Source organism: Meriones unguiculatus, chromosome 11 (genome assembly GCF_030254825.1).
Source record: "Meriones unguiculatus strain TT.TT164.6M chromosome 11, Bangor_MerUng_6.1, whole genome shotgun sequence".
NCBI lineage: Eukaryota > Metazoa > Chordata > Mammalia > Rodentia > Muridae > Meriones > Meriones unguiculatus.
Genome location: NC_083359.1, coordinates 2,415,255 through 2,428,393, shown reverse-complemented (window position 1 = coordinate 2,428,393; position 13,139 = coordinate 2,415,255). Strand labels below are relative to the sequence as shown.

The window sequence follows — 13,139 nt, the reverse complement described above, 5'->3', positions numbered from 1 at the left end:
AATGCCTAAGTTCCCTTCTTCCCCCAACCTTCAGTTACTCTGCACCCCAAAGAAAAGAGAAATTCTCATTTATTTATTCTCTTTAATATCCATTTAACATTTTGTCACAATAATAATAAAAATAGTATCTTTTCAAAATCCACAGGGATCCGGGGAAGAGCTCGTGTCTGGCGGGCTCTTACCCCTCACATTTGGGAACTTGTGGCCCAGTCCCAGGCTCTCTGGCTTCCTGCTACTAGGTCCAGCCCCTCTCCGTGCCTGCTGCACAGTCAGTAAACACAGTGGCCTAGGGGTATGGCCTGGGGGTCAGGAATAAGTGGGGCTTTGGGGGCTAGTGAGGTGGGCAGTTGAGGTGGGATGGGATGTTAATGAACAGCAATGCTTCTGTGGAGGGGGAAACACGTGAACAGGAGCCAGCTGCCCCTGCCTGGAGGAGAAGACAGGAGCAAAGAGCAGCTCCGCGGTGGCGTCAGGGGTCATCATGGTGCTTTGGGAGCTGTTTGGATAAAGTTTAGGGGATCTGGGAGTGCTGGAACCCTCAGTGAACTTGAAAGAGTCCAAAGTAGGTAAGGAAGGGAGCAGCCTTAAGATGAGCCCAGGGGAGGGTGCGGATCCGAAGGGAAGACCCTGGCCGTAGCGGCACCAGCCCAGACACCTGGCACAGGCGGAGCTGGGGCCCAGGGGAGCTTGCTGCTGTGGCCGAGAACTCCTCCAGGCAGCGGAGGGCCAGCACGCCATTGACCAGCAAGTCCAGCTTCAGGTAGACGGCCTTGCCCTCATCAAAGTGCACCTGTGCGGGGAGAGGCGGCCAAGTCCGGGCCTCTGCCTACCCACTCCGAAGCCAGGCATCGCCTCCTTCCTGGAAGCCACACTCCCCCTCTCCCACCCATACCCTGCCCTTCTTCCTACCTCCCAAGCCAAACCCTTCTCCTGGCCACCGCCCTGCCCACGGAGCAGGCAGGGCTTACCTGACAGTATAGGTAGTAGAGGCCAGCCCTGACCACTGTAAATTCCCCAATCTGGCGGTCGTAGCGGAGCGGGCTGGAGCTGTTGATTGTGGCCTCTTCCCAGCCTCTCACTGTCCCGTCCACACCTGAATGTGGACATGTATGGATAGGTAAGAGTCCCTTTACCAGACCTCCCCCACCAACCTGGGAGTCACAGAGTCATGTGAGGTCTACCTTACCCAGAAGAGAGATCAATAGCCCAGCGTGTGGGCGAAGCCATGGCCCACACCCACAGTGATACGACATACTGCGTGATGAGATCTAACGTATGTGACCAGGAAGTTTCGGGGCAAATTGTCACTGGTGACTGCTTCTGGAGAGATTGAAGGGTAGTACTGGCAGCCAGGCACGGTGGCGCACACCTGTGATCCCAGCCCTCAGGAGGCAGAGGAGGCAGTTCATTGTGAGTTTGAGGCCAGCCTGATCTTCAAAGCCAAGTCCAGGACAGCCAAGGGTACACAGAGAAACCCCGTCTTGAAAAAACAAAACATCCAAAAAGAGTAATACTGGCCCCTCCAGCATTGGGGGTGGCACACGCCTTTAATTCCAGCATTTGGGAGGCTGAGGCAAGCAATTTCTTTGAGTTCCAGGCCAGCGTGGTCTGTAGAGGGTGTTCCAGAACAACGAGGGTTCCACAGAGAAACCCTGGGTCCAAAAACCAAAAACAAACAAGAAAAGAAGAAATGGCATTTAATGTCCATCAGCCGACAAACGGATGAGCAAATGTGCCATCCCTGTACACTTGGACATTGCTATAAACAGGAGGAAAGGACGTGCGTGGTATCGTGTGATCCTTATGAACAGTATGCTCAGTGAAAGAACCCCATACCGTCTGCTCCTGTGCCCAGGAAGTGCCGGGAGCGAGCAGTCTACGACGCTGAGAGGGTTACTGATTGCCTGAGGCAAGGAGAGCCTGAGGTGACCTCTGGGATGCATGCTTTTCCTTTCTCCGATTATCAGTACTATTCTCTTTGGAGACAGGGTCTCATGAGCTCAGGCTGGCCTCAAACTTGCTATGCAGTTGAGGATAAACTTGGATTCCTACCTCCCATGTGCTGGAATTATACATGTTTCCCAGACTTGGCCTTGTGGGGGTTTGCTTGATTTGGTTTGGTTTGGTGATAGGATCTCTAAGTAGTCCTGGGTGTCCTGGTTGTCCACTATATAGACCAGACTGGCCTCTTCTCTTAGAGACCGGCCTGTACCTGCCTCTGCCTCCTACATGCTGGGATTAAAGGCATGGGCCATGGCTGTGGTGAGGAAGGATTTGCACCTTAGGTTGTACTTGTCCTGGGAGACTAAAAAGCACTGAGTTCTCCTGCATGGGATGTGAAATCTATCTTAGTAAAGCTGTTACCAAGAACTACGCCATGGCAGGTGGACAGCCCTGAGCTAGCGCGCTTGGGACTCTAAAGTCCACTGCCACAAGATGAACAGGAAGAAACTGCTAGAACTGGCACAGTTGAAAGCTGGAAAGACAGTGAGGCGAGGCAGCACACACCTCTGACCCCAGCACTTGGGCGGCAGAGGCAGGCGGAGCTCTGTGAGTTAAAAGCCAGCCTGGTCTACAAAGCGAGTCCAGAACAGCCAGGGCTACACAGAGAAACCCTGTCTCAAAACAAACAAACAACAACAACAACAACAACAAAGCCAGACACGGTTGCACACCCCTATAATCCCAGCATTCAGGGAGGCAGAGGCAGGCGGAGCTCTGTGAGTTAAAAGCCAGCCTGGTCTACAAAGTGACAGCCAGGGCTACACAGAGAAACCCTGCCTCAAAACACTGAAAAAAAAAAAAAAGGAAAAGAGAAAACAAAAAGAGGGTAAGCACAGAGCTCAGTGCCCATGGCTTTGAGGGCTGTCTACCTCAGCTCTGACCCACCATGACCTTCCTCCCCCCCCACCAGCCAGACCTTCTTTCTGCCTCCAGTGAGAGTGGTGCTATGCTGCAACAGGTCTATAACCAGAGCATTTGGGAGACTGAGAAAGAGAGTTCCTGAGTTCAAAGCCCGCATTAATTATCAAGACCTCCAAAGCAAAACAAGGCAAACAAACAAACTAGCTGTCCCCAGCTCTGCCTCCTGGCTTGCTCCCTAGCAGTCAGGAAAGTAAGAACTCTCTCATTTATCCCCCGTAGGGTGTGGCTCCCTGCAGGGGCAAGGACAGCTGTTTTATTTACCCCTTCTGGATTCCCAGTGCTTGGAACTGGGCCTCACCTACTTGAGGAGAGAGCAGGTGACAGGAGCTGACAGCTGTCAGCCTGAGTCTATCGCCTGCTCAGCCAGGCTGCCTGACTCTCAAGAACTAGTCAGCCACCTTTCCCAGCCTTCTCCACGCTTGGTATTTGTTGTTTGGTTGAGACAGGATATCGCCCTGTAGCCCTGGCTGCCTAGTGGTTACACGGCACTGCTTGAACTCATGATCCTCCTGCCTCAGCCTTCAGGGTGCTGCAATCCCACCTGTCTGGCTTTCTTACCCCCTTTTCAAATGGATTTGGACGTGGCTCTGAGGTAGAGCATTGCGTAGGACCCTCGGTTTGTCGGCCTGTGCCCTATCCTCACGCTACCTGGAGGATCAAAAGGTATTTCCTTCTTCCTGCTCATTTGCATTCTCCCGAGTTGGCGCAGTCCCTAAAGTGCAGACAGTTCCTCAGGCTTCAGCAGAGCCGAACTGACCTCCTCGCCCAGGAGGGAGAATGAGGTGTCCTTCCGGGCTCTCCTCCCTCCCCAGTCTGCTCTCCTTGGGCGCCTCACTGGAATCCCTGTTTCCATTCTCATAGGCTGTTCCCCAAACGAAGTGTCAGAGTTGCTGTTTCCAACTGCAGGTGGAGCCTGCCACTCCCGGCATGGCCTCTGCCGGGTCACGGAAGAGCTACCCACTTTCTGTTTGCCACCTGCCAACCGTCTTCTGCCATCTTCTACCTTACCCTATCTTCCCTTTGAGGTACGTCCAACCTGTGGCCCTGAGGGGGGACCCATGCATCCCAGAGGTGCTATGAATATGGTCCAGTACATCTGTGGAGGACACGACACAGGGTCAAAAGATTGGATACCCCCACATCTATAGAGCACCCTTCCACCTCGGCCTCGCCAAAGTTCTTACAGCTTGCAGCCTCCTCAGACTCTTGGGAAAGCCTGGCCTGGCATGGTTCCTGAGCCTCTCACTGGGGCCTGCTAAGGCCTCAGTGCTACTCCCAAGGGGAATGAGTTCCTGTCCTCCTGTGTGCTGCCATGTGTCTGCCTCGTTTCCATTCTTGTCGCCCTGCGTTGTAATCACACATTTATAGACTGTCTGCCGTTCCTCTGTGGTGAATCCTTAGGCAAATGTATACGAGTCTGACCCACACTGGTCTGGTAGATAGCAGGCTCCTGATACACGTGTGCTGAGCCAGTGAGCTGAGCCTGGGAAGCTGCCCCAGCGAACGATCCCGACTGAGGACGAGAGTCCTGCCCCAGCCGTGCAGAACAGGAAGGGGAGAAAGAGAAGAGGGCATCTGGGTGCAGACTGGCTCAGAGCGAGGCTGGTTGTGGCCAAAGGGCATGGTGAGCTCAGAATGTGGGTGGTTCCCAGGACACTCACACCAGCACTGCAGACCCTGAAGGGAGTCTCATGAAGGCTCAGCACCTAAGCATGTCCTAGCTGGCTTTGAACCCCACCTCACCCACCGAGGTTTGCCTTGGTCTGGGCAAGCTGGATAACCCTCACTTACTGTGTGGGGTAACTGGTGTCTTCCTGCTATGGCAGCTTTGAGGGTCTGTTAGTCCCAGTCCCCACCCCAAAAGCATCAGGAAGAATATAGTCTTCCCTAAAAGGTCTGAGGTATAACTTGGCCTACATTTTTTTTTCTCCCTTGACAGGGTTCTCTGTGTAGCCTTGGCTGTCTTAGACTCGCTTTATAGACCAGGCCGGCCCCGATCTCACAGAGATCTGCCCACCTCTGCCTCCCCTCCCTGAGCGCTGGGATCACAGGTGTGCCACCATGTCCATCACATCCCTCTTTACCTACCAACCATCCTTGTCACTGTCTCGTTCCCTTCTTCTTGCTTTCTGCCCTCGGTCCACACCACCCTGCTAAGCAGTCCTGAAGCAACCCTCTAATGTGATCAGCTGATCGCAATGTCATCAGCTAAACGCCGCAGTCACATTACTGTCTTCGTCTCCTGTGACCTCAGCCACCCCTGCACAGACAGCCACATCCTCCTGACCGAAACTGTCAGCTCGGAGATCTCGGACCCCGCCCTGCCTGAGGTCCTTTCTTTCCCGTCTCCTCAGCTGGCTTCCCCTTCTGCCCAGCCTCGTTCTCTCCCATGCCTCTTCTCCTCCTGTAGCTTTCAACAGCAACCTCATGACCATTCTCACCTAGCCTCGGGCAGGCTAACGGCCCCCTGGGGAAACTCACCTCACTAACCATTTTCTCCACCTGTTCCTTGTAGGACATCTCACAGTTAATTAACTTCGGACCCATTTCCCTGTTAGCGAATGGCATTATCCATTCAGGTATTGAGGCTGTTCAGGTACTCTTCTCAGAGTCAGGTGTGAAGGAGGCTGAGGCAAGGGGGTCACTTGAGCCCCGGAGTTTTAGAACAGCCTGGGTGGAGCAGCAAGACCCTGTCCCCACAACAGGAAGCAACGTGGGTGCTATTTGTTATTCCTCCATTTCTCTGTCCATTTTCAGCTGCTCCACAGTGAGCTTGCGTCTTTATGTTGCGTCTCCAGTTCTCCCCTCCTCTACCGCTAACACCCTAGCCCGAGCCTCTGTCTCGCCTCCAGACCTTCAGGGTGAAAGATATTCCAGCTGAGGGAACTGCACGTGCAAAGTCCAGAAGATGCCCACTAGGGCACAGGAGTGTCAGCCCCGCAAGCCAGTGCCAGGAAGTAAGGTCAAGGCCACAGCTAGAGAGGCCGGCGGCTAAGCAGAGAAGCAATGCAGCAGCGGGGCTCAGCTTGGCAACAGAGGCTGGACAAAGCGGGGAGGCAAGGAAATTGATGGGGAAAGGGCAGAGCTGAGTTTGGGGTCCCGAGGTCACGGGGCCAATGTGGGGGACAGAGACAGGCAGAGACTAGAGACAATCTGAGAAGCAACGATCACACAGCAGGAAAAAACATGGAACACAGAGGGGAAAAGAGAAAGAAGGGAGCACAGGCTCTTCTTGGAAAAGCGTGAGGGGAGGGGAAAGCTGGGGCAGCGGGTTTGGAGAGGGGCTAGCCTGGGCTCTGCGGAGGGTGCCAGGCCAGGGCACAGAGAGCGTAGAGGACTTTCGTAAGCCGACTTCTGGGTTCTCAGCCTGGATGCTGGGAGGAAGAATCTTGGGGGCTCTCTCTCCCGGGCTGTGGGGGTGATACTGTGATGGGCGAAAGGGGTGCTCAGAGATGGACGCGGGGACTCACCTGCCTGTGCTCCGTCCTGGCCTGGCCTCGGATGAACTGCAAGACATAGCAAAGCGCGGTGAGGCGTGCCCTTCCCCCTGCCCCTGCCCCCTCTGTAATAGGCCACCTACCTTCATAATGGGCTGCAATGGCTCGGCGAGCCTTCGGCTTCCGGCCCTTAGGAGCTAAGAATGAAGCAGGGGTTTGTTAGCCGACGGGGATCTCTCTGGGTCCCAGGAGCTGGTCCCCAGCCTCCCACCCTGCTCAGGACCCTGGCCATCACACCTCCGACTCCTTCATAAACAGTGACAACATAATTTGTCATCCCAATTGGGATGAGGTTCTGAGCAGCGGAAAGGTGACTCTCCATTGATAACCACACTGGGCTGGGGCGCAGCTTGGGGTAGCGTGTTTGCCTAACACACACAAGGCTCCGGGTCCCAGCTCCACCACCACACAGACGCACAGACACAGCAAGGACGGACACGGGCACGCGCACACCCACACCAGGGCAATTTCATCCATCCAGACTTGGGTACACAGCAGGGAGATTCATACACGTCGTTGTCCACGGAAACCCAGGTCTCCCCCCCACCTCGCCCTCAGGAGGGCCCTGGGTGTCTTTCTAGGTCCTGGGCATGCGCTTGGCTCCACAGGACCGAGCTTCAGAGGGCAGAGCTACAGTTCCCAGATCCGTCCTCAGCCGCGGAGCTGTCTGACTCCCTTACGCTCCCTGCCTCAGCTTCTCTACGAAACAAGAGCTTCGTAGTAAGATGACTATTGTGAAGAGCAAAGCGGCGAAGAAAGCAGCGACTGGCCAAGTCCAGGTCCGTCACTCCTGAGACTGGGAAAGAGGGATGGCTGCTCACCACTTCTCCGAGGCCGGACTCGTCCTTCCAAGAAAGGCACCACATCCTGGCTTCCCTCTGTCTGGGGATTCAGTTCCTAGGGGGATTAAAGGCAGGGTTCAAACAGAACCTCCTAGAGACAAACAGCCACCAAGCACACACACACACACACACACACACACACACACGGAGGTGGGGCAGAGACAGCATAGGTGATGCACAGGTGACACATATCACTCATACTGCCTCTGTCTGGGTGTCACCTCACAGCCGGTCGGCAGGTACCTCTCAGGCGGCAAACCCTTACCTTGTGCTACCCAGATCACCCTCTCTCACAGCCCTACGTCCCCACGTGGGCTGGCTCACTCCCCACCCTCAGCGGTAAGCTGGTGCATGTGAGAGTCCTCATGCACACACCGCTGACCGCACGGTCAACCGTCACAGGCAGCCACAGCCTCGGCTCAGGCACACTCCTCCGGGCTGGCGTCCTGCACTCGGCACCCACACCTACTCACAGGGCCCTGCCGGTGCTCCTCCGCTGTCAGCTCCTCCAGAGAAGGCTCCTGCCGGGAGGGAGGCAGCGTCACCCTGCCCTTGTCCTGACACCGCGGCCTCCAGCCCTGGCCCTCCGCCCGCCCGGCCCCCGCCTGCTTCTCTGCACCTTCTGCCCCTAGCATGCCCAGCGAGGGGTACGCCGAGGGCCTCACCTGGGCAGACAGCGTTGCCCAGCTCCCCAGGCTGACCACGGCCAGCAGGAGGCCAAGGCAGGCCAGCGCCAGGCCCAGGCTCAGCACCAGCGGGGCCAGCAGGGCGGTGCCCGGCTCCCCCCGGCGCCCCCTCCGCCTCTGGCTCCGACGGGCGGCCATGGGGGCGGGGGGCTGTGCCTGCCTCACCGCCCCCCCCATCCCGGGACCCGAGGGATGGGGAGGGGGAGCCGGTGGGCGGATCGGGCCAGGGGAGAGGGAGGGGCCAGGGAAGCGGGCCGGAGGGGGGCGGACGAGGACAGGAAGCCGGACACTGTGCGATTAAACTCCAGCCTCCCCGGGGTGCAGTGCAAAAAGTGAGAGGCGTCCAGCGCGTGAGCACGCAGGCAACCGCACTGCCACCCCAGACCTGGGCCTCTGAGAGCCAGGGAAAGCAGAAGTGGACGGGCGTCCACCAGGCCAGTGTGCCAGGGAAGGGGACGGGGCTCCGGTCCCAGGAACCCAGCCCCGCCCCAGAGTGCTGGGCCCTCCCACAGCTATCATTAATCAAGAAACTGCCCCAAAACGCTTGCCTCCAGGCCAGTGTGATGGAAGCATTTTCTCCGTTGAAATTCCCTCTTCCAGATCACTCTAACTTGTTCAGGTTGACCTAAACATGCTTTTCCCATAGGCCGCTAAAAGGGAGACTTTTCAGATCTTAGGTTATCGTTTATTTTGTTGGGGGGGTTGTTTCTGTTTTCGAGACAGGGTTTCTTTGCATAGCCTTTGTAGACCAGGCTGGCCTTGAACTCACAGACTCGCTTGCCTCTGCCTCCCCGAGTGCTGGGATTGCAGGTGTGCACCATTGAGTCTGGTGATAGTTTTTTGGATTTGTTTTTTTTTTTTTTTTTTTTTTTTTGAGACAGCGTTTCTCTGTGTAGCCCTGGCTGTCCTGGAACTTGATCTGTAGACCAGACTGGCCTCAGACTCACAGAGATCCGCCTGTCTCTGCCAACTGAGTGCTGGGATCACAGGCTTCTCCTCTTAACCCCCCCCACCCCCCATAATATAAAAAATAGTTTTTAAAAAGGATAGTTTGGGGGCTGGGGAGATGGCCCAGCGGTTAAGAGCACTGGCTGCTCTTCCAGAGGACTCAGGTTCAATTCCCAGCAGCCACACAGCAGCTCCCAGCTGTGTAATCTAGTTCCAGGGGATCTGACACCCTCACACAGACATGCATGCAGGCAAAACACCAATGCACATGAAATAAATCATTAAAAAAACCTAGTTTGTAAAATTGTGGATGTGTGTTCTATGTGTATGTTGTTTGTTTCCGGACAGGGTCTCTCTGTGTAGCCCCGGCTGTCCTGGACTGAGCCATCTAAGCCTCGGTCTGAAGGATGCTCGGGTGTGATGTCTCAGTCTGCTCTCTGCTGCAGCCACACACTGCCCGTGTGTGGAGACTGGAGACTGCTCAGCTTGATTTCCTTTGACTCACGGTCCAAGGTCAAAGGGCCACACTCTGTGAGGGCCGTCCTGCTGCCAAAGTCCTAAGCAGCCCAGGACATGACGTGGGGAGAGATAGGCAGTGTAAGAGAGGCCAGGCTGGCTTGATAGCTGGCATTCCGAAGATAACCGACCAACTCATTCACCAACTTATGGAAGGATCGATCTACGACTTCGGGCCGGGCCCTGGTCTCCTTTCAAGCAGGTCCCACCTCTTCCTATCTCCTAATGAGGATTAAATTCCAACGTGAGTTTCAGAGGGACAAACCATGTAAGGTCATGGGAGATAATATCAGTAGAGTATAAGGCAGAATTAAAGAATGATTTCATGACTGAGGGGAACAAGTAAGCTAAAATACAATAATACTTCATTGATAAAGTGCCAATTTAGAAGAAATTTAACTTTTACCATATTCTCCTTAGAACGGCATGTGGGGTTAAATACTCGGAGGGTTTGTGGTTTGGATGGAAAGTGTCTCCCAAAGGCCGGTCCCCAGGGTGCTGTGCAGAGGTAGGCTTTTGAGAAGTGGTTGGAGCTTGAGGGCTTTGCTTTCCTCATGGATGACTGGTGGATTCAAACTTCGGTCTCTGTGTGTGTTTAACCCCTGTTGTTATTTTTTTTTTAGTTTTGTGTGGCTGGGTGTCTGCCTGCATGTGTGTCTGTGCACCACGGACATGCAGTGTCTATGGATGCCAGAAGAGGTCGCCAGATCGCTGCCATCTGGGTGCAGACACCCGAACCTGGTTCCTCGGGAAGAGGACACTGTGCTCTTAACTGCTGACTCATCTCTCCAGCCCAGCACTGAAACTGGGAAGGGGGGCTGTGGAAGGAGGGGCGGGGCCGTGAAGGAGGGGCGGGGCTGTGAGGGAGGGGCGGGGCCTGAGGGGGCGGGGCCGTGAATGAGGGCGCGGGGCTGTGAGGGAGGGGCGGGGCCGTGAAGGAGGGGCGGGGCTGTGAAGGAGGGCGGGGCTGTAAAGGAGGGCGGGGCTGTGAAGGAGGGCGGGGCCTGAATGAGGGGTGGGGCTGTTAGGGAGGGGCGGGGCCGTGAATGAGGGGCGGGGCTGTGAAGGAGGGCGGGGCCTGAATGAGGGGCGGGGCTGTGAAGGAGGGCGGGGCTGTGGAAGGAGAGCCCTGTTGGAGTAAGTAGGTCACCCGGGTTGTGCCCTGCCTTCTGTTTGTCCTTTACTGCTTCCTGTCCTCCATGAGGGAAGCAGCTGTTCTCTGCCTGGGGCTCAGGAACAGCGTTAAATGACTGTGGACCTGGACCTTTGAGACTTTGGAAACCTGAGTTCAAATCAATCTCTCCTTTTGAGTTCTGGGTATCTGTAGCAGCAATGAAAAGTCTAACCAACACAAAGAAGAGAGTCTGGTGCGAGCCCACTGTTTGGCAGAGCTGAGCCCTCGTTAACATGGTCATGGTGATCTGTCTGTAGGGTTGTAGCCTTCGGACTGTCAGGTCCAAAGGAAACTCCGATTCCCCAAGCCTGGAAAGGTAGTTCAGACATCCAGAAATGAGCTCAAGCTGACAATACAAGAATTTCTTAAAAGCCAGCCTTCCTCAGGAATTTGGAAAACAGGTGACCCTCCACCCTTACCTCTGGCAGAAAGGCACAAGGCTACCTGTGGCGCCACCAGCGTGTCAGAGCTCCTGCTGGTGTCACAAGACCTGCCCCGGGTTTCAGGTCCAGGCCAGCACCCTAGGCCTCCTGCCCTCCTGCCCACCCTAAGCGCCCTCCAGCTCTGGGCTCACCTCCCCCCAGCTACTCACTCTCCTTATAACCCAGCTGTTCCTGCTGCATTGGCTCTATGCTCCTGCCCCTCTCGCTGTTTCCTCTGTCCCTGCTGTTCATTGTCCCCTCCCTCCCAGATAGCCCTACGATGCCCAGGCTCCTGGACACATTCGGCTTACTTCTCCCTGTCCTCTAGACTCTCCCAGAGGCTCTGGCTGTCCACTCTCTCATGGCTACAATAAAGCTTTACCACGGAGCGGTCATGTCACCAGCTCATACATGGACTCATCCTTAGAGAAACCCAGAGGCCTGGTGGTAGAGCAAGCCTTCCCCTCGCTCACATTTGAGGCTAAGGAGGGGTTGCACGTGGGAGGGGTGAGGTTATAAACTAGACACTCTCCCAGGTCACACTGACAAGGAGGTCAAACAGTACGCATTCACTTTCACGAGCAAATAATTAGTATGATCTGGGCGTGATGGCTCACACCTGTGGTCCTAGCCAGAGGGCAGAGCCTCTGAGGCTAGCGGGGCTGCGTGGGGAGACCCTGTCTACAGCACACAGACTGAAAAAGCAGATACCGTTTCGTGCGTTGGGAGTACAGGCCAGAGGTGGGGAATGTGCCTCATCCATGTAGAGTTCACTGCCTGGCATGCTGGGGAAGGACAAGAAGGGACGTCGTCGCCGGGAAGAGGGGAGGAAGAGCGTGGACCACACACCGTCCATGCTTCGCTAATACCAGCAGCACCGCAGCTTCCTAACCACCCTGAAGTGTGGACGCTACTGAAGACGCCAAGGCAAGCTGCTTAGGGGTCGCCTGGAGAAGGTGGGGTGGCGGGGCGAGAACCTCCACCGTCCGTGGGGTTCTGTGGGGCGCACGTAGCGCTCTGGTTTGGGAAGAGGAAAGCCTTGCGGCAGCCAGCAGCCGAGCTCGGGAGCGGGAGTCGTCGCCAGGCTCCAGTCACACCTGCTAATGGAAAAACACGAGGACCGGACCCTCGGAGACAGCGGATCATCTGCAGATCTCATAGCTTCGCCTTGAAAAATTAATTTAACACACTTAACCTTTTTGTTCTTGGTTTGCCGCCAGAGCTAAAATTGACTTGCATTCTTCTCAGAGACTGATGGGAAATGACTGGGGAAAGTGTAGGAAAAATACTGAGGGAGCATCTGCCAGTGTGACTTTTCCCTTCTTTTGTTTTCCTTGTTTTCTAAATTTTCTACACCAACACTAAAGAAAGAGAGGGTTTTTTTTGGGGGGTGGGAGGAAGAGACAGGGTTTCTCTGTGTAGCCCTGGCTGTCCTGGCACTCGCTCTATAGACCAGGCTGGCCTTGAATTCACAAAGGTCTGCCTGCCTCTGCCTCCCCAGTGGTGGGATTTCAGGCCTGCGCCACCATGCCTGGAGAGAGGCCTTTCTACTTTTGTTTCCTAAGCCTTGTTTAATTACTATTCCTTACCTTCATTGAGGGGATTTCATGTCACCTTCAAGCATCTTCCATGGAGATTCCATGAGTCCCGAGTCATCTCGCTGGCCACTGTGTCCCAGGGTCAGCTGAGTTTGTGAAAGGAATACCTGCCCTCCTACCTCCCCGGGTAGCTGTGGCTGAGGAATGTTGATCTCGGGCCACGGCCTGCGGGTGGACAGCAGTCATCCTTGCTCCGAGAGAAGAGGTCTCCAGGTTGAGGGGCAATCAGTAATAAAGCCAGGACGGTCTGGAATGAGCTAGCACAGGCTCACGGGAGGTCTCCAGGTTGAGGGGCAATCAGTGATAAAGCCAGGACGGTCTGGAATGAGCTAGCACAGGCTCACGGGAGGTCTCCAGGTTGAGGGGCAATCAGTGATAAAGCCAGGACGGTCTGGAATGAGCTAGCACAGGCTCACGGGAGGCCTACACCACCACTCACTTTCCATCCAAATGTGTGACCGTCACCCGCTCAGTCACAAACAACTCGAGGCCTCACTTCGTCTATGATGACCCCTAAACCCTCTGCCTCAC

At 55.5% G+C, this 13,139-nt stretch overlaps 1 protein-coding gene across 1 annotated transcript; it reads right to left on the bottom strand.

The window, feature by feature from the left end:
• Positions 1–68: 68 nt before the first annotated feature.
• On the bottom strand, positions 69–8,422 carry Tnfsf12 (TNF superfamily member 12). The gene is made up of 7 exons (XM_021648180.2): positions 7,930–8,422; positions 7,738–7,785; positions 7,244–7,319; positions 6,506–6,559; positions 6,396–6,431; positions 969–1,093; positions 69–790 (listed from the first exon to the last, which is right to left on the bottom strand). Exons 1-7 carry the CDS (start codon positions 8,125–8,127, stop codon positions 539–541), a joined length of 789 nt encoding a protein of 262 aa, XP_021503855.2. The 5' UTR covers positions 8,128–8,422; the 3' UTR covers positions 69–538.
• Positions 8,423–13,139: the final 4,717 nt, after the last annotated feature.

What these genes read in the sequence shown, in the direction of transcription:
- Tnfsf12 (XM_021648180.2), bottom strand. Translation starts at nt 8,127, where the DNA reads ATGGGGGGGGCGGTGAGGCAGGCACAGCCCCCCGCCCCCATGGCCGCC. An exon ending in AGTCCGGCCTCGGAGAAGTG is followed by an intron (nt 6,560 to 7,243) that starts GTGAGCAGCCAT and finishes CTTCATTCTTAG; the next exon opens with CTCCTAAGGGCCGGAAGCCG. An exon ending in TCTACTACCTATACTGTCAG is followed by an intron (nt 791 to 968) that starts GTAAGCCCTGCC and finishes CTCCCCGCACAG; the next exon opens with GTGCACTTTGATGAGGGCAA.